The sequence below is a fragment of the Sesamum indicum genome, linkage group LG3 (genome assembly GCF_026168435.1).
Source record: "Sesamum indicum cultivar Baizhima isolate 11 linkage group LG3, ASM2616843v1, whole genome shotgun sequence".
Classification (NCBI taxonomy): domain Eukaryota; kingdom Viridiplantae; phylum Streptophyta; class Magnoliopsida; order Lamiales; family Pedaliaceae; genus Sesamum; species Sesamum indicum.
Window position 1 is genome coordinate 15595727 of NC_142659.1, and position 18547 is coordinate 15614273.

The 18547-nt window shown below is 35.5% G+C and overlaps 4 protein-coding genes across 13 annotated transcripts; all 4 read left to right on the forward strand.

Annotated features, from left to right (window-relative positions):
* Nucleotides 1-203: 203 nt before the first annotated feature.
* On the forward strand, nucleotides 204-2108 carry CCMH (cytochrome c biogenesis protein family). 5 transcript variants are annotated; one of them, XM_088879058.1, is made up of 4 exons: nucleotides 204-422; nucleotides 681-881; nucleotides 1472-1603; nucleotides 1721-2108. In XM_088879058.1, exons 2-4 carry the CDS (start codon nucleotides 738-740, stop codon nucleotides 1916-1918), a joined length of 474 nt encoding a protein of 157 aa, XP_088735184.1. In that variant the 5' UTR covers nucleotides 204-422; nucleotides 681-737; the 3' UTR covers nucleotides 1919-2108. The 5 variants fall into 5 exon arrangements, with proteins under 5 accessions (XP_088735184.1, XP_011072380.1, XP_011072376.1 ...); XM_011074078.3 differs by having other exon boundaries at nucleotides 204-380; nucleotides 690-881; XM_011074074.3 differs by having other exon boundaries at nucleotides 205-380.
* Nucleotides 2109-2212: 104 nt separating this feature from the next.
* On the forward strand, nucleotides 2213-5047 carry LOC105157652 (protein PLANT CADMIUM RESISTANCE 4). Of its 5 annotated transcripts, none has more exons than XM_088879053.1 (7): nucleotides 2213-2310; nucleotides 2432-2594; nucleotides 2701-2790; nucleotides 3274-3703; nucleotides 4007-4096; nucleotides 4205-4414; nucleotides 4513-4817. In XM_088879053.1, exons 4-7 carry the CDS (start codon nucleotides 3370-3372, stop codon nucleotides 4596-4598), a joined length of 720 nt encoding a protein of 239 aa, XP_088735179.1. In that variant the 5' UTR covers nucleotides 2213-2310; nucleotides 2432-2594; nucleotides 2701-2790; nucleotides 3274-3369; the 3' UTR covers nucleotides 4599-4817. The 5 variants fall into 5 exon arrangements, with proteins under 5 accessions (XP_088735179.1, XP_088735183.1, XP_088735181.1 ...); XM_088879057.1 differs by having other exon boundaries at nucleotides 2257-2594; nucleotides 4513-4624; nucleotides 4740-5047; XM_088879055.1 differs by having other exon boundaries at nucleotides 2257-2594; nucleotides 3284-3703.
* A 216-nt stretch (nucleotides 5048-5263) lies between these two features.
* LOC105157653 (protein PLANT CADMIUM RESISTANCE 8) lies at nucleotides 5264-6732 on the forward strand. Its single transcript, XM_011074082.3, has 4 exons — nucleotides 5264-5525; nucleotides 5689-5760; nucleotides 5835-6047; nucleotides 6479-6732. Exons 1-4 carry the CDS (start codon nucleotides 5372-5374, stop codon nucleotides 6568-6570), a joined length of 531 nt encoding a protein of 176 aa, XP_011072384.1. The 5' UTR covers nucleotides 5264-5371; the 3' UTR covers nucleotides 6571-6732.
* Nucleotides 6733-10719: 3987 nt separating this feature from the next.
* Nucleotides 10720-18371, forward strand: AAE13 (AMP-dependent synthetase and ligase family protein). 2 transcript variants are annotated; one of them, XM_088878607.1, is made up of 17 exons: nucleotides 10720-11194; nucleotides 12294-12463; nucleotides 12615-12788; nucleotides 13142-13340; nucleotides 13895-13983; nucleotides 14344-14412; nucleotides 14525-14578; nucleotides 14698-14805; nucleotides 15475-15573; nucleotides 15781-15873; nucleotides 15975-16052; nucleotides 16286-16387; nucleotides 16613-16703; nucleotides 17002-17075; nucleotides 17231-17410; nucleotides 18003-18056; nucleotides 18155-18371. In XM_088878607.1, the coding sequence occupies exons 1-17, from the start codon at nucleotides 11011-11013 to the stop codon at nucleotides 18197-18199; spliced, it is 1863 nt and encodes a 620-aa protein (XP_088734733.1). In that variant the 5' UTR covers nucleotides 10720-11010; the 3' UTR covers nucleotides 18200-18371. The 2 variants fall into 2 exon arrangements, with proteins under 2 accessions (XP_088734733.1, XP_088734734.1); XM_088878608.1 differs by lacking the exon at nucleotides 10720-11194 and adding an exon at nucleotides 11283-11466.
* Nucleotides 18372-18547: the final 176 nt, after the last annotated feature.

Consider the following 18547-nt stretch of genomic DNA (forward strand, 5'->3'; position numbering starts at 1 on the left):
TTGATATTAATAATTTTTTTGATAAATATTAATACAATAGTAATGATCCATCAATGTAGATTCTAGAAGCAACGGATGCAGCTTCTTACACAAGAAGTCTGACAAGCCGGGGAATTGGGCTCAGCTTAATCAGGCCTGGCCTACAACATTAATATTGGGCTTAGTCCACTATTTTCCATTTATATATAAGACAACAAGGTCGAACATATACTGTTCGAACTGCCGTATAATACAGCTGTTTTTCTATTTCGCGTTATACATTCTTGAGGTTCCGAAATTATTACACAAGTAAATTTCCACCATGTGTTAAGAGCAAGGCGAATTTTGGACGTGTATACCTTCCTGATCAAGGCCCATCTTTTATTTTTCCCTGAATTTAGGTATTTATGTTGCATATGTTCCAACTCTTCTTGCCATTCCGGGTACAAGATTTTCTATTTCCAGTGCTTCATCTTGATCAAATATAACCAAGAAAGGAGGCTAAAACGGATATTTTTTACATCAGAACTTGGTCAGATTTCATTACAGTCACGAACTTTATTGTTGCACTGCGCTCAGTCTTGGACAGGCATCGTGTTTGATGAAATGCTTAATTTAAGCGTACTGTTGCACTTATTGCCTAATTTTGGTGGTTTTATGTTGAGCATTTTTGAAGTGCTAATGCTATTTCTTTTTGGTAGTTGTTGCAGCTGTTGTAGGGTGGTGAATCTTGACTCAGAGTTTTAAGAAAAGGGTTCATGGAGAGCCAAGAGGATGAAGTGAAGAAGGAGCGAGTGGTGGAAGCGAGAGCCAGAAATATAAGCCACAATGTGAGGTGCACTGAGTGTGGTAGTCAGTCCATTGAAGACTCACAAGCTGACGTTGCAATACTCCTTCGCAAGGTGCATGCTTTTACTTTGTTTATAGCTGTAATGTTCCCTTGGAAAATCTTGTAGATGAGGAGTGGTGGCTTTTTGACCTGGAGTTTGGATTAGTTGTCTTTAGAATTTATAGGTAAATATGCCACATGAATTTGGTGGAACTAATAAATTCTGATCACATTTGTTTGCAAGGCCAAATATAGACCATCATCTGGTATGAACAAGCAAATGCAGATATTGTGCTTGCTTCTTGTGTTAATGGATCTCTTGTTTGTAGGAAGAAGATGAATGGCCTCGTTAATAGGGTGGTTGGTAACATAGGCAATTGGGAAAAGTAAGCTAGTAGGTTTCCTTTTGAGATTCCCTGTGTGTAGTGAGTCTGCTTCACTGTCTATTTAGTGGGTTTTTGGTATTTTGCTCGCGTTGCTCGCAAGAAACGTTGATACAAAGTCTGTGATCTATATATCAACTGTACAGGACTCATCAAAGTGTACAATAACATGCCATAGAAAGATTATTCTTTTCTTTTCTTATTTTTTTGGGCACTAGTTTATGTTTATATACGTGGTATGTGGACATCCACACTGATCTCTCTTGCATTTCCTTTAAAGTTAATTCGAGATGAAATTCGATCTGGTAAAAGTGACAAAGAGATCTACAAAAAGCTGGAGGATGATTTCGGAGAGACAGTGCTTTATGCACCAAAATTTGATATGCAGACTGCTGCTCTGTGGCTGTCGCCGGTTAGTTAATATTCTCTGACTTATATGCATATATATATATATATATATATATATATATGAATGTGTGTTTCTATCCATATTTTGCACTAATATCAGATTATGGATAATGTGAAACAGCTGTTGGTTGCTGGTGCTGCTGGAGGAATATGGGCTTACAAGAGGTACAGACAAAAGACTAATGTGCACATTATGGCCTTAAACCTTGTTAGAGGAGTCCCATTAACTCGAAAGGAGAAGGAGACTATGCTAGAGGTTCTCACTCCACCCCCCTCTGGAGGAATTTCTTCTTTCTGGTGGAGAAGGTTTTCTCAGTGAGTTGAGTTTGCAAATGAGAAGTTTTAGTGAGAGTGGCAGCCAGTTGAAGGCTTGTTTTAGCAGCCTGAACCAAGTCTTGACAAAACTTGTATTATAAATTTTACAATGTACTGAACTGAGTTCTTTATTATGCTGTTTTTTGCTGCTTAAGGCAGTGAGTGATGATATAAAGAGATATGCTTGTTTCTAAGATTGGCTCTGAGTAAGAGACACTGGCATTCGACCGAACTAGCATAATTGAACCATCAAATTCCTAGAAACCAATGTACAGGATAATCTTATGACCAAAGAAGTTATCATTCTTATTATTTCATTGATCATATCATTGAAGGGGAGGAGACAAAAATTGCCTTTTGACTTCATTGTTGCAGGAAGGATCTAGTCTCTGAGTGGTACATATCTCAAATAGTCACAATTCTCACACAGCTGTACTTTTGTTCTTTCTGAGATGATCTAAGCAATTGAGTGTCATGAATTCTCTGTACTTACAACCCTATTTTGTGGAACATCAAGGCAATTGCTGAAAACCAGTCTGTTAGGACATGCTCATTGTACAAGCTCTGTAAACTGATCAGCAAGCCAAGTTCTCAAAGAGTACCTGTAATACCCGTACAGATTTCTAGTGGAAGAACACACGTTCTTATGGCTGTATATGGACTTGGTAAATTCTGTATGTGTACGTATTTTTTTATTTTCTTTTTATACATAAATTACATATGAATTCAGATAAGGTAAGTTTGGCTCTACTGCTAATGTTACTTCCAACTTGATCCACCGTCCAGAGAAGACAGCTGCTATTAGCTGAGGGAAAAAGCTGCTTGAACATGCAAGTGGATGATCTCCAACTCATTATCATCTATTGATCCTTTGCTGTGAGTATATAGTTCTTATATTCCGTGAATATTTTCTTTTCACCCCCCTCCCTTTTGGAAACCAATTACACACACACACACACACTGTGTGCGGAATGCATAAATTGTATTGTACTGCCGGAAACACGCCTAAATGGTTTCTGGTACCTTGTCTCCCTCTTTCTAGTTTTTCTTTAGTCTCCAATCTCCATCTTTCTTTATTATGCTCTTAACTCTGGTTACACACTGGTATGGAATTTTCCTAGGATGCTGATCCAAAGACATGGATGCATGCTTGCAAGTTGTACTTAAAAATCAGAATGCCTGAGTCAACTGGCCTAGCAAAATTTTAGGAATAATAATATGATTTAAAACTTGATCATGTTACGGGATCCATCCTTCTTATCTTCTGGGCATTAGAAAATGAAAATTTGCGCGTCAATGTTTGAAAGTTTCAAAATTCTGATTAATTTCCTTTATTTAATTTCTTGTCTTCTGATCAAGTATGAAGCAGATTTGCTGGCAAATAGAGGAAGTAGCATGTTAAGTTCATTATCATATTGAGGAGAGCATAAAGTTTTTCAGAATTTTTGCGACAACATGGGTAGATTCGAGAGCACTGCAGAAATAGAACCTCCAAGTCCAGGCCAACAGATGGGATCATATCCTCAAAGTTACCAAACAGCACAATCTCGCACTGCAGAAATAGAAACTTCAAATCCAGGCCAACAGATGGGCTCTTATCCCGAAAGTTTCCAAACTGCACAATCTCCACAGATAGGAAGGCCCTGGGAGAGCACTGCAGGAATAGAAACTCCAAATGCTGGACAACAGATGGGCTATTATCCTCAAAGTTTCCAAACAGCACAACCTCCACAGATAGGAAGGCCCTGGTCAACCGAACTATTTGACTGCCATAAAAATCCAACAAATGGTAATTTTGTTAAATTTAGCACTAATAATGTCTTGATTGAAGTAGTTCCATCAGTTGTTTTCTGTCAAAGATTTCGTTATATAGCCTTTGACAGGAAAAAACCTGGCCAGATTTGCACTGTTGCTTTAGTTTTCTATTCTTTATAATAGCTAGGGGAAATTTGTAAAAACTGATAATTGATAAATTCCAACAGGTTTCTAAATATGGCATTTGGTCTACCATTTTTCAGTCATAAAATGTATACGTAAGGTTGAGGATTAGAAATACGTAAGACAATCTAACAGTTATCTCTTAATTTTGCAGCTGTTATGACAGCCCTTTTCCCCTGCGTGACGTTTGGACAAATAGCAGAAGTCATGGATGGTACAGAACCGTCGGCCCGGTCTCAAATGAGTACTTCAACTGACCCTTTCAATTCTTCTACGTGTTTTATTGATAAAGCCTGAACTCTATGATCTATAGTTTAATTATGAACTGTCATAATTTCTTTGTTCAATACAGCTTGCCCCTTCGGGACAGTCGTTTATATGCTAACGTTGGCTGTTTGCATGGAATGGTTCCTTGGCTCCGCATACAGAACAAGGCTGAGGAACAGATACGGTCTAGTTGAAGCTCCATTTCACGACATAATTTCTCACTGCTTTTGCCCTTACTGCTCTCTCTGCCAGGAATTCAGAGAGCTCAAGGAACAAGGACTCAATCCTGCTCTAGGTATGAACTACAGCTTTGCCATATCATGTATGTAACTTTTAGCAAGAATAGTAGGTGTTACAACGTTGAAGAGATTGATTAACTATTGATACCTGCAGGGTATAATGGGATCCTAGCTGAACAACAGGCAAAGCAAAATGGACAGATATACAAACCTCCACCAGCTCAAGCTATGTCCATGTAAAGGATGATATGTTTCTCTCTTTCAAGGTTGTTGGGTTTTCAGTCATTGACTTTACCAATTGTGTTTTTGGTGTGTAACTTGTGATGTTTGTCCGGAAAAATGTAATAAAATGCAACTATCCTGTCTCTTGAAACACATTAGGTTCCATCTTGTAAGAACCAAGTCGATCTCTCAGTCTCTCTTGCATGAATGACTATGTACCTGATCGTGGTTTATCGAGACGCTGACAACAAGCAGATGCCCTGTCTCAGTGTAATTCATCCGAACGCAAAACCTACATAGATTAAGAACCGACAGATGAACATTTTTACAAACTTTATCAGAAATCCTTGGGCATCCATTAGAAATCCCATTTACTCATTTAGGCAAGATTGTCCTTAACCCAATCCCATGTATAAAAACGATTGAGCCTGTTGACATTGATATTTGGTGGAGGCTTCTATACCTTATGGAATTTTGTTTCAAGACAGCTAAAGCCACCAGTTAAACAGTATGTTATCAAGTAGACCCACAACTAGAATGTCAAAAATAAACTCTTCTAGTCTTAAATTATGTGCTAAATACCATGATTTCAAACTTGATGTCCTAATCATGGGACCGGTTCCCTTGTCCCTTTATAAGCATCACAACCAAGAAAATTTGCTTGTTGACTTTTGAAACTTTGAGAAGTCTGTCCGATTTTTATAACAGGCAGAGCTCTATAAGTATACAAGTGGCAAACATAATTCTTGATCATACAAGCCAGAGCCTAAAACTTGAAGTTTTCTAACAACATGGGTAGAATTGAGGCTGCAGAGGAGGTAGAAACTACTGTTAAAGGCGAACCACTGGCCTCATATCCTCAAAATTATCAAACAGGACAGCCTTCATCTGTTGGAAGGCCGTGGAGCACAGGACTGTTCGACTGCCATCTAGACCAAACAAATGGTAATGTTACTAACAGATTTACACGTTTCTTTCCTCCAACAGATTGAGCTTTTGGACGAAGTTATCACTATTCAACTATGATGGAGCAATGATTTTTCTGATCCTTTTATAGAATCTCAAGGGAAAGTTGCTGCAGTTTAATGTTGGCTAATTGTTCTTGCAGCTGTCATGACAGCGTTCTTGCCTTGTGTGACATTCGGACAGATAGCAGAGGTCCTGGATGCTGGAGAAATGAGTAAAACCACTGCCCTTTCAAATTTTCTACCTTTTTCCACAGAATCCAAGTCTAACATTTGATCATGAATGCAGGTTGCCCCCTGGGAAGCTTCATTTACATGCTAATGATGCCTGCTCTATGCTCTCAGTGGATCATGGGCTCTAAGTACAGAACAAAGCTAAGGAACAGATATGGGCTGGTTGAAGCTCCATATCAAGATGCCGTTTCTCACATTTTCTGTTCTTGCTGTTCCCTCTGTCAGGAGTTTAGAGAACTCAAGAATAGAGGACTAGATCCTGCTCTTGGTATAAACGAACATCTCCCTCTTTTTTCCAAAACTATGTTTGAAATACATATGCTTGTGATGTAATAAAAATCATTTTACAATGAACTTTCACGTTTTCTTCTCACACGACAACTCATGTGTACTATAGAGCACGTCTTACATCGCCCCTCTTCCTTTTTTTCTCCAAAAATCGCGACGAAAGGGTATCATAGACAGAAGTATATTACCTACTTGCTCATGCTTTCACCTGTTCTAAAGGCGCTTTAGGAATTTAACAGGCTACCATCGACTATCTCATTCATAATCTTTTACTTAATTATCTATATTAGATCTACCATGATTGGTTCTGATTTTCTTCCTAGTACTATGAATCATGGCTGCATCATTCTACATCAAAACTTGTACCTCAAATGATTTTTGCTTGTCCATTGTTAATGAGAAAATATGCAGGATGGAGAGGGATCATAGCTCAGCAGCAGGCAGTGGGGTATGGAAATGAGCAGATGAACCAACCTCCCCAATTCCAAGCTATGTCCAAGTGATTCAGGCTGTTTTTTTAATCTTATCTTTGTCTATTAAGGTTGTCATTTCTTATTTTTCTGCAGTACAGATTAATTCATGCTTTGTTGTGATCTATATGTAAGGATGTGTGCAAGAAATGCTATGATTAGAAATAAACATTTTGGGTCTTGAAACTCCTATTATATCATGGGGTTCAACCTTGCAAAACATGTAATTGCTTACTCATGGCTTGTGAACTTTCAACAAATTGCAAACCACGTAACAAAAGGCAAATTGCACCCACCTCTCTCCAGATTTGGTACAGTTATAACTATCTTTTCTTTGTTTGAGAAATTATAAATATCAAGTCCGTTCCATTAATTTATCATCAATTTTTATGGTGAAATGTCTAAAATTGTCGTTTTGAATTATAAATTATAATTTTATATACTTTCTAGAATTTTATAAAATATTTTCATGATCAATGGATTATTTACTTTACCAACCCTCAAACTCTTTTTATATTTTCAAATATTTTATTTTTTTAAAAAAAATCACCAAGAGTAAAGTAGTAATTTTTACCTCATCGCGTAAAGACTACATAATTTATTTTATTTATAAATATTTATAATTTTTTAAATAGTAAAAAATACTCATAATTATTCAAAACCTCATACAAGATAAATGCAAGTTACCCTATAAAAAATTGGGATTAAATGCAATAGAATTTCCCAAACACTAATAAACAGAAAACTCGCTAATGGGGTTTACATCGGCTTTTTAAAAATATAATAATAATAATAAAAGTCTTTAGAGAATATTATACCTATCAATAAGGGGGTGAAATTTAGACCTATAACATCAAAGGTTACTATATATATATATATATATATATTACATGACTTTGATATTTATAAGTTTATTATTTATTTAATTCATACACATCTTCTAGAAAGTAGACATGTGTACAATTCATTGCGTCTTCTCTCCCTCTCCCCCACATCCATCAAAATGTAAACATATATTTTTTTATATAAAAATAAACCTTCATTTCTACACAATTCGGACAACCAATCTCGCATAAGTGAAATATAATACATGACTGAATCTTTTATTGTATTTTAAAGAGGGTGGGGGGGGGGGGGGGGAGGGGGGAAGGATGACATGGTGATAATAATGATGACAATCACATGCCTTCAATACATAAATAAGCGCTCAGACAGCTGAGGTCAGTAATAATCCACAGTGTGCGGCTACCACTTTAATTAGTCGGTGAGGATTCATTCAACTCTCATCTTACATCATTAATTACCGGAAATTTTAGTTCAGATGAGATTTCCCGCCCGACCCATGTTTGATCCAATTATATTAATTACAAAATAAGTATAAATATATTTAATATTTAATTGATTATTTTTTTTAAATTATCTATTAATTATATTGTAAGTGAATTATAGATATTATAAATTGATTGAGGTTTGATCGATTGTATTTGAGTTAAAATTCCAAAATAGATTGAATTTGGTCGGTCGTGAACTAATTAAGTAACAAATGCATACTTGTATGTGATTGGTGTATAATTACTGACCTATTATACTAGTAGTTATTGATTAGTTGTACACATTGATGTTCGTAAATTATTTATATTGTATATAACTAAAGAGTTGTGGACAGACACTCGAACTTTTTTTTTGGAAAAAAAAAAAAAAGACCTGCGTCCATGACTCGATCTTTTTCAAATTATGTCGTAAAATTAGTAGTGTAGATGGGATCCATTTATACCAATACAAGCACAAAATGTTGATTGCAGGTGTTATGGATGAAATCAATAGGTACTCCCTTTCGTATTTGCAATTGTCAATGAAAAATATTATTCATCTTAGAAGTGGTTTCTACAATAATTGAGCAGACATATTATAAGAGGGAAATATGGGATGTGCCTTATTTCTGACCGTTATCCCGATATTATTAAAGCAGTAGGCGAAAGTTCGGACTTTGTGCCACCTCATGGAGTGCACATGTATTACTTGAGGCATGTGTGCTCTAATTCCAATAGTCGTTACAAAAATATGGTATTAAACGACCTTTGTTGGAGAATTGGCTTTCAATATCAAATCAAAAAGTTCAATTGAAATATGAAAGAGATAAAAAGCAAAAAAATAGATGCGTTTGCATTCTTAGATTACAAAACGTTAGTATGGATATGGACTCAACACCCATGTTGTCAAATTTGCCAATCGAGAATGTTCATACAGCAAGTGGACTCAATTTGGCATCTCTTATCTCATGCTAAGAAAGTTTACGCTGCATATAATATTAATGTTGCATAAATAGTTAAGGATTATTATGATTTGAAGGTTTACAAAAATACATATTTTAAGTCTTTTGAACATTTGCACTCAAAAGATTATTGGGATGTCCCGAAATTTGAGTTGGTCCACGACACTATTATTTGTATCTCTACACGTCCTAATCGAAACCAAATATCACGTATTCAGAACAAGATGGATTGACCGCAAACGTGTGAAAGGCAACAAGCTCAACAAATAGGAAACTTTTCAAGATGATTAAATGTGTCATGGGATTGTTCATAATAATTGTACTTTTATATTTGTATAAAAAATTAAATACTATTACATTTGTATAGATAATTATATTTTTATAATTAATGCAATTTTCACATTGTGAGTTATTATAATTTACTATTTAATTATGTAATTGTATGTTTTTTATTAATTATTATTACATATAAATTTTTTAAAAAAATAGTGTTCAAGTTGAGGACAGTGTCCACGACTTAACACAAATATGTTATAATATCTAAAAAAATATTATTTTTATAATAAATAAATAATTGGTATGTAAATTTTAATACTTAATATAGTTGATTAAATTATTTATTAACTTCTCATCCACCCCACTCCTCTAACTTCCTATTCTCCCACTATCTTTTCATAGTTGTTTCTTTCTCTTCACGCATTTTTTTACATATTTTTTTCTAAATTTAATATTAATATTATTTTGTATATACTTTATTAAATGGATAAATATTTTTTATCTTAAATGATATCATAGAATTTGTACATATATAGAATGTGCTACAAATTACTAATCCATGTTAAAAATTGAAGATTGAAATTCATAATGTAATTGTGATCAATTTAGAATGTATATGAACTAAAAACCATCAAAATATATTTATTTTTTTTCATAAAATAATCGGCATTTTAATCCAATTGAGTTTTTTAATGTTTATTTATACACATTTTAAATTAATTTGTTTTTAATAGTTTTCATAAACTATTCATTTCATTTTACCAATACTCTACTTGGATCTTATCCATACAATTACCCATTATCTTACCAAAAAGAATGGGGCTGATCTGGGTCTTAACTATGTTAAGATCAACCAATCAAAATTATATATATTAATAAATTGATATTAAAAAATAAATTAATAAACTATGATATTAAAAAATAAATTAATAAACTATGTACGATTTTTTTTTTTCAAATCTCAATCCATAAAAAATAAAATTAATAAACTATGTACAAAAATTAAAAGTTTTAGATGACAAGTAAATCTAGTCTATTGGTATTTTATCCATTTAATACCTATATGATAGATATTTTCTGGACTAGACTCTACCCATATCCAAAATACTTATTTAAATGAATATAGATATGGGTTTGACTCTGGGTGTAATATAAAATTATTGGGTTTGGGTCTAAATATTATTTAGAGTGCAGTGCATTTTGTCATCCAAACTATTATTGCTTTTACAATTTGGTATTTAATTTTTTTTTGTAGCAAATTCGTAAAATTTACAAGTTACCATATGTGCTTATTTTTTGATCAAATTTTCAGTTAGGAAAACATGTACTGCATCTCATCAGAACATAACATTGCCCTTAAATATTACATGTAATTTTTTTGACAAAAAACTTAATAAAAAAAATAATTATATATGATAACTTATTTGTAAAATTAATTTAAAAAATGTTAATATAATAAAATATAATTTGAATAACAAAATATAATATTCTATTATTTGTTAAGGTGGGTTGGAATGTAGATATTTAGGGCAGCCGTGTCGGTGTACAAGGGACAAAGCGCAATTCATCAAAATGTGTACCGCCATCTCCCCTGCAGATTTGAGTAATTAGCATTACCAGACCCAACGAAGTACGGTACAGAAAACCTAGTCCTCAAACTGAAAGGTTCCTTTTCCCATTTCCCCTCCTTCACTTTCACCTTTTGTCGTTTCTCACCAAACCAAACTCAGACGCACATCCACCCACAATTTGAAGACGCAACCTACCCTTCACAGGTTTGAAAGAAAGCAAGAACCCATCACCAAGAACCCCACCCAGCCCCAAAAAGCGAAGTGGGCAGCATTTAATATTAAAATAATCGGTCCAAATTTTAATTGCTGTAACAAAATTCAGACGCTGTCACGCAGAAAAGCCCACCTAATTCTATGAGCGTATTTAACACCACCAACCACATGGGTAGGCTCAACTTCTTGCCATATTGTGCCTCGTGCCGTTGCCTTCAAGATCCTTGTTCTTCGCATTCGGGATTGAGATTCTTGCAGTCTTTGTCTGTGTTTTCTCTTAAAGTTCCAAGCTTTCGCTCCTTCCAGTATCGTTTGTTTTCATCTGGTAATACTTCTTGCGTTTTTCTTTTTTGTTTGTTAGTCTAAGAGGATACTATTCGTTCAGGGGTTAACTTTGAGCTGTAAAATTCGGAATATTGAGTTGGGAATTATTGGTTTTGGTTAATTCGTGTAGTTGGTGGTATGCTGAAATGGGCTCTTGAGAAAAGTGTTTGTTCTTTTTGGATTGCTGCTCGGGTGGTTGGTATTGACAGGGGTGCTTATTGAAGCTAAGTGGAATTTGAGATACACAAGCTTTTGGTTAGTGTGGTGAAATTGGTTAGTATGGGAATTTCAGTAGCTTTATGGAGTTTTTGTAATGACCAAGCTTCTTGTTTATAAGTTTATGCTAGTTCATATTAAAATTTAAGAACTTGAAAGATGAATCAAAAGATAAGTGATAGAGCCGTACGATCATCGCGTGGAACTGGAGCATTCAAAGTCCAACAGGACTTATATGATCTTGTGTTATTCTAGGCTGTACGATCATCGCGTGGAACTGGAGCATTCAAAGTCCAACAGAACTTATATACGGGCTAAGCAAGTTGATCTTGAGCTTGATTCTAGACCTATAAAGAAACAAGCAGCCAGTTGATCATCTTAGCCTGGCCAACCTTTCATGAAGTTGTTTCTTTTATTGAATTATGCATATGAAAACATCTCGAGAATGTATAGTAGTTTACTTACTATGCTGAATCATTCTAGTCACCATTGTGGAGCAAATTGGCTTGATAGAAGAACTTGAGTTTGAGCTTCATCCATGGCTTGTTAATTGAGGTTGAGGACGATCATTTTGAGTTTGCCAATGTCAATTACTGAAGCCATAGACCTTTGCAATTTCATTCAAGTAAACACGGGAGGAGGGTGGTTGTTTATGAAAATAAATCACTTGATCAAATGCTTAGGATATTCCATTTCAAGCTTCAAGGGCCATTGCCATGCGCTCTTGCACATTCTTTATAAATTGAAATGCTTGATTCCTATTTGGTTATTTGATATATATCCTCTACGAATTTCATGATTTGTTTGGCTGGCTGATTTAAGAGTTTCGTAAGTTTTTACTCTCTCCTTCTGTTTGACTGTTTTCCTCTGCTGGCAACTTACAGATACACATAATAGTATACTTATGGAACTGGTCAAGGCAGTTGCCAATAGAGGATCTATATCTCCAGAGAGTATTGCAGTAACAGCTCATGAAAAAAGTCATAGTTATCATCAGCTGATCTTATCTGCTGTGAAGATATCTAACTTGTTAACCGGTGCTGATTTACGCAGTGTAAGTTGAAATATTTTGTCCGTCTCACATATTTCAGTATGTTAAGCTGCCAGACATGCCATTATGTTTATAGCTGCTTTGGAATAATTATGAAACTAAAAGGATGAACGATTCAGTAATATGTAAACCCCATCTGTTTTCTATTTTGTAGGTCAAGGGCAATGGAGAAAATAAACATCTTGGTGGAGCTAGGGTAGGAATTGTTGCTAAACCTTCTCCCGAGTTTGTTGCTGGAGTGCTTGGAACATGGTTCAGTGGAGGTGTTGCAGTCCCCCTCGCACTCAGCTACCCAGAAGCAGAGCTACTGCATGTGATGAATGATTCGGTTTGTCTATCACTATCCTGTATTCTGCTGTCTTCTGACATCATTAACTAAGCATGCTTTGTAGAAAACTGTCTTCATTTGAAATGGTTGGACATTTCTATGGTCGCCAACCAAGTTATAAACTCTTTAGCATTTTGAAAATGATTGTAAGGCACATCATGTTTGTTAACCTAATGTTCGTTTATGAATGATTTCTGCTCCACACTATATTTATTACAGCGATGTAATACAGTTATACTTTTTACAGTGATAAGTCTTCAGTTATAGCTGTCATCAAATATTGATAGCAGTACAGGATATGGGATGTATTATTTGTTCAATGCCTTAATGTTCTGGATATAATTTTGATATAGGATATCACAATGATTTTAAGTACTGAAGATCATCAAGAACTAATGAAAGCCATCGCAGTCAAAACTTCTGCTCAAATGTCTCTTCTTCCTTCTGTTCCAAGCGTAAGTACAAAGTCAACTGAACTTGATCACACAATAAATGGAGAGTTAGATGGCACTAGATGCTTGCAGGAAACTGAAATTCCGCATGAGATAAGTGGTATGTTCCTTCATGGTCATAATATTTTTTCAGAAAAATTACAACGAGCTCCTTTGAAGTTTGGCATGACTAAGAATACCCCCTTGTTATTTGAAAAATTACAAACACCCCGATGTTTGATGAAATTATGTAATCCTTGGATGGAGGTCTAGAATTCAACTTTACCTTGCAATATTTTTTTCTTTTTTAAAAAAGTTAAAAAAAATTGTAAAAATATAACCGAATGTGGCGGATGGAAAATTTTGAAAAATTGTAAAAGAATATCCAATTAGTCCATAAAAAAGTTTCAGAAAATTTTAAAATTATAATTCATAATCCACAAGGGCATTTTCGTCATTTTAGTCAATCACTATAAAAAATGAATGAAAACCTAATGGAGCTAACGGATTGGGTTAGTTTTTAGACAACCCTTAAAATCAGGGGATGTATTGGTAATTTTCCAAATAACAGGGGAGTATTTGTAATTGTGACTGGCTTGAGGGGAGCTAATTGGAACTTTTTGTTGCACTTGGTGATATAATCTTTACAGTATATATTTTGATCCTTTAATGTAGGAGATGATCCTGCACTGATCATATACACCAGTGGCACTACCGGCAAACCTAAAGGCGTTGTGCACACACATAAAGGTGTCTTAGCACAGGTACTTGCTTGTTCTCCATATCCCTTTTAGCTGGTATGCTTTTGTTGAACCATAAAGATGTTAATCATTTTTGCTTGCTTAGTAGGACCTACTCACTAGAGGGCCACTTTCTGTACTAAGCATTAGTAACTTAAGTAGCAAGTACAAATTAGTTCATGATGCACTGTTACAATTATATCACAATTCACTGTGACTTATTTTGTTCTTGGTAATTTACAATATTTCCTTCATCAACTCTCAGTTTAATAAGTTGGCATGTCAGGATAATACCCGAAGCTTGATTTGTCTGTCTCATTTTACATCAGTTTCAGATGGAACTTCCTGTTGCTGATCAATGATGCTATATTGTGACAATTTCAGGTTCAAATGCTGACAGATGCTTGGGGATACACGTCTACTGATCATTTCTTGCATTGCCTGCCACTACATCATATCCACAAATGTGATTCTGTTACTTGTTGGTCCTAAGTAATTATTATACTAGTACTTGTCAAGAGATATGGTTTCTGAAAGTGCCCTGTTGGTCTTAACTTCCTCCATACACGTTCATGGACTTTTCAATGCTCTGCTTGCCCCTCTCTACGCGGGTTCGACGGTAACTTCCTATTAGTTTATACCTTTTAAATTTAAAGGCCTGTTTTTATGATCTGGAGTACAGCTTCTGTTTGGTTGCATCAGTCTGATATACTACTTTAAATATTTGTTTTTCGAAAGGTTGAATTCATGCCAAAATTCAGTGTGAGGGGAATCTGGCAGAGGTGGCGGGAATCTTATCCACAGGATCAAACTAAAGCAGATGATGCTGTAACAGTGTTCACTGGAGTATGTCATTCCTTTGATGTCATCCACTAGAAATTGTCATTTTCATACTGCAATCAGCAATATGCTCTATTATTCAATATTTACCACTTCTACCCATACTTCTATTACACTAGCTTGCATTTTCGCAATTTTTGAACTTGAACGTGCGTCTTTCAACAGATACTTGTTGACCATCACATATTATGAAGGCAACCAAACAGAGATTCACAGTTTATGATTCTTGAAGAAACAGACTTGATTATGCTCTTTCCTTGAAGGCTTGCTGAAATTGCCTAAGAAACAGATTCTTGACTTGTCAGTAATAGATGCTAAATCTCATTGAAAGTTCTTTCTCACTAAGTTCTCTTTGACTATCATTGACAATGGTGAAAATTAAAGTATATATTTGCATTTAATTATTTGCTGTTTATTTCCTCTGTTTTTCATGTTTCTCCACAATTTCTTGTATTGGTATTTAGTATAATTTAAGTACGGGTAGTACCTTTCTGGTTCAGGTTTTCTTGATCAGAAACTTAAAACACTGTTGATCAGTGAGCCCTGTTGCACATAAAGTACCTTCTTTTAATAGCTGGGTTTTAATGATTTATAAAAGACCAGTCAACATGAATATCTGTTTCTAGGAAGAAATTGATAACTATGTGACATTTTGACTCCCTTTCACTTCTGTAGGTTCCCACAATGTACACGCGTTTGATACAAGGGTATGAAGCTATGGATCCAGCATTACAAACCGCTTCTGCTACAGCTGCTAGGCAGTTGCGTCTCATGGTAATTTAGCCAATGATCTTCTTTTCATTGCGAAGCCTCAAAACAAGAAACATAAAAGTAAAATTCAAGCACGGAATGTTGGTGTGATTTTCTTTGTCTTATCTTACAGATGTTACCATAAGAATCTGTATTCTATTATATGTGCCTCTGACCTTTCTTTTATTCCTGTGTATCACATTCTTTAACATAAGGGTAGTTGATTTACAGATGTGTGGCTCCTCTGCTCTCCCTCTTCCAGTTATGCAAAAGTGGGAAACTATCACTGGACACGTGCTTCTGGAACGGTATGGCATGACTGAGGTTGGTGTTTTCGTCTATGTAAATGGCGCCGTATATCAAGCTCGATTGATAATCCTGATGAATGACTTCCTTGTTTTATGTCGTTGGCTCCATGTTTCTAGTTTGTCATGGCAATATCTAACCCCCTTAAAGGAAAGCGGAAGGGGGGTACTGTTGGCAAGCCACTTCCTGGAGTGCAGGTTAGTATTTGGTTCAAGATGGAAAAACTTATGCTTCATATGAAAGACATGCAGATCACAAGTTTTAGTGAACATGCTTCCTTGTGATCAGTTGATTTGATTTAATGAGGCATCATAAAACATGATGAAGTTTATTTGAAAGACAAAGAGCTCAATGGCTTTTGTAATTTCTAAGGAGTGATGAAACTTATCAGATTACAATCAACTTATTCAAAATTCATTGCTTTTGAAAGGCCAAGATTATTGCAGAAGATGGCAGTTGTGATAATGTGGAGGTTGGTGAGCTTTGCATTAAAAGCCCGTCATTGTTCAAGGAATACTGGAATCTGCCTGAGGTATTTTTAATATCAGTAATTGTTAAACTATGTCTGGAAGAAGTCTAGTTGGAGTATTTGACCAGCTTGTGGCTTCTCTCTCTCTCTCCTCTTGTTTAAGTGTATCAAGAGATAGACTTTTGTTCCTAGAGCATCCTAGTTTGCTGTACAAGGTTCATCTACTCTCAATGGCCTTGACTACAGAGCCCCAGTTTCTTACTCGAGTTTTTGATGTCCAATTGTCAGGTGACCAAGCAGTCATTCATTGATGGTGGATTCTTCAAAACTGGGGATGCTGCTAGAGTGGATGAAGATGGATACTATGTCATTTTGGGACGTAAGCATGTTTAACTTCTCAAAGCTGTTGAGTCTTGTCATTATTATATACTTTTATCCTTATGGTCCCGGGAATAGCTGAAGACATAGGATAGCCACTCTAATGACTTTGAGTTGCCTGTGTTTGGAATATCATTCATAAAGTTTTCCCCAAAATTCTGTTGAAGTTCACTCTTCTTACACAAGTTTAGCTTTGCAGCCTAATTCATTCTAAGGCGGAAATCAATGTCCAAAATTAATATTTCTATTAAGTTGTCTATGCTGGCAATCATGTCCTAATTACATAACGTCATAATTAGGTACTAATGCTGATATTATGAAGGTTGGTGGTTACAAATTATCTGCGCTAGAAATTGAAGCAGTTCTTTTAGAGGTTTGTTTCTCATCTATCCCTTAATAACTGGTTTGGTAAATCTAGGAACGCCTGCGAGTTTCTTGTTTATTTTTTTCTCTTTAACTAATGTTTCTTTCTGCGGAGAAATTTACTGATTAGAAAATCTTGGCACTTAATCAACTCTACTTTTGCAGCATCCGACTATTTCCGAGTGTTGTGTGTTGGGTTTGCCTGACAAAGATTATGGGGAAGCTGTGTGTGCAATAATTATACCTAATCCAGAGATTAAAAGGAAACGGGAAGAGGAGTTGAAGCCTGCTCTAACTTTGGAAGAACTCTCCATGTGGGCGAAAGAGAAACTTGCACCGTACAAGGTATCATGAACTCACTACTTTGAACTGTTCTTCATCAAGGGCCAGAAAACTAGGTAAACCCATCTGTACTGCAACTAGACCAAGAGAGAGTTAGATTCATCTCAATGATCGTTGATTGGTAAAAATCATCTAGAAAACTTGAGTTCTTGAGTCCTTGACGACCTACATAAGCCCAACAAAGTCTAAATTAGGAAGATGGTAGTTGAAGCATAAACAGAAAATGCATTCAACTAGATCCTAGAACAAGGTCCATTGGGTTTGCAATTCCCTGCAATTCTTTATTAGTGGAGTAAAAACTAATCACCAATAAAACCAAATCCATTTGAGTTATGACATCAAAAGTTCAGAAAGAAAAAAAGGTGGAAACAAGTCAGGTTCTCAAGTTTTGAAAATTTTTCTTGTGCTTCCTAAGAAGGTAAGGAAGGGGAGTATGCATCTATTTTGCCTTCGACTGATTCTTTCTCCTGTGAAAATTGTGTGAAGAGCATGTTTGCCTTGTTCTTTGGTAAAAGATCATTTGATTACATATCAACTTTAACCCCATCATTGTGGTGTGTGTAAAATTATTTCGTTATACCACTTGCCTTCTCAGATTCCAAACTGTCTACTGCTGTGGGAGTCACTGCCTCGTAATGCTATGGGGAAGGTAATCCAAATGGTCTTCCCTTGTGCTAGTTTGCTTCTGAGTACAATATTGGTTGCACAAGAATGCTCTAATTGGTATGTTTATGTTTCTAATATCAGGTGAACAAGAAGGAGCTGAAGAAACAGCTAGCTGATCAGGTGTAAGATGATGCATGGTAGATACAGAGAGGTAAACTCTTGGTGATCAAGGAAGAAATTCTTTTGGTGGGATTGTGCCCGATTTATGTACTTATGTCAAAGGGATTGGTCTGGTGGCATTATAGGTCGATAGCAACATGTTCATCATCGTATCAATAAATGGACTCATTTCCTTTTCCATTTAGCCTCAGTTTTGTTAATTTTTGTGCAGCTTCAAGATTATTGTTCTGTCTTCAATGAGTAATTTGATTGTGTCCCTTGTCTCCTGTTTCGTTTTGGGAAAGTGTCGACTTAAAGAGAACGACCATGTAAACAAATTTAGACCTCTTCTTTTGTTAACTAAAACAAAGAATT

Coding starts and splice junctions, on each gene's coding strand:
- CCMH (XM_088879058.1), top strand. CDS start 738: ATGGAGAGCCAAGAGGATGAAGTGAAGAAGGAGCGAGTGGTGGAAGCG. Junction 882..1,471: donor TTGCAATACTCCTTCGCAAG/GTGCATGCTTTT, acceptor TTTCCTTTAAAG/TTAATTCGAGATGAAATTCG. Junction 1,604..1,720: donor CTGCTCTGTGGCTGTCGCCG/GTTAGTTAATAT, acceptor AATGTGAAACAG/CTGTTGGTTGCTGGTGCTGC.
- LOC105157652 (XM_088879053.1), top strand. CDS start 3,370: ATGGGTAGATTCGAGAGCACTGCAGAAATAGAACCTCCAAGTCCAGGC. Junction 4,097..4,204: donor GTCGGCCCGGTCTCAAATGA/GTACTTCAACTG, acceptor TGTTCAATACAG/CTTGCCCCTTCGGGACAGTC. Junction 4,415..4,512: donor AGGACTCAATCCTGCTCTAG/GTATGAACTACA, acceptor TGATACCTGCAG/GGTATAATGGGATCCTAGCT.
- LOC105157653 (XM_011074082.3), top strand. CDS start 5,372: ATGGGTAGAATTGAGGCTGCAGAGGAGGTAGAAACTACTGTTAAAGGC. Junction 5,526..5,688: donor CCATCTAGACCAAACAAATG/GTAATGTTACTA, acceptor TTGTTCTTGCAG/CTGTCATGACAGCGTTCTTG. Junction 5,761..5,834: donor CCTGGATGCTGGAGAAATGA/GTAAAACCACTG, acceptor TCATGAATGCAG/GTTGCCCCCTGGGAAGCTTC.
- AAE13 (XM_088878607.1), top strand. CDS start 11,011: ATGAGCGTATTTAACACCACCAACCACATGGGTAGGCTCAACTTCTTG. Junction 14,806..15,474: donor CTGTAACAGTGTTCACTGGA/GTATGTCATTCC, acceptor TCACTTCTGTAG/GTTCCCACAATGTACACGCG. Junction 16,388..16,612: donor AATACTGGAATCTGCCTGAG/GTATTTTTAATA, acceptor TCCAATTGTCAG/GTGACCAAGCAGTCATTCAT.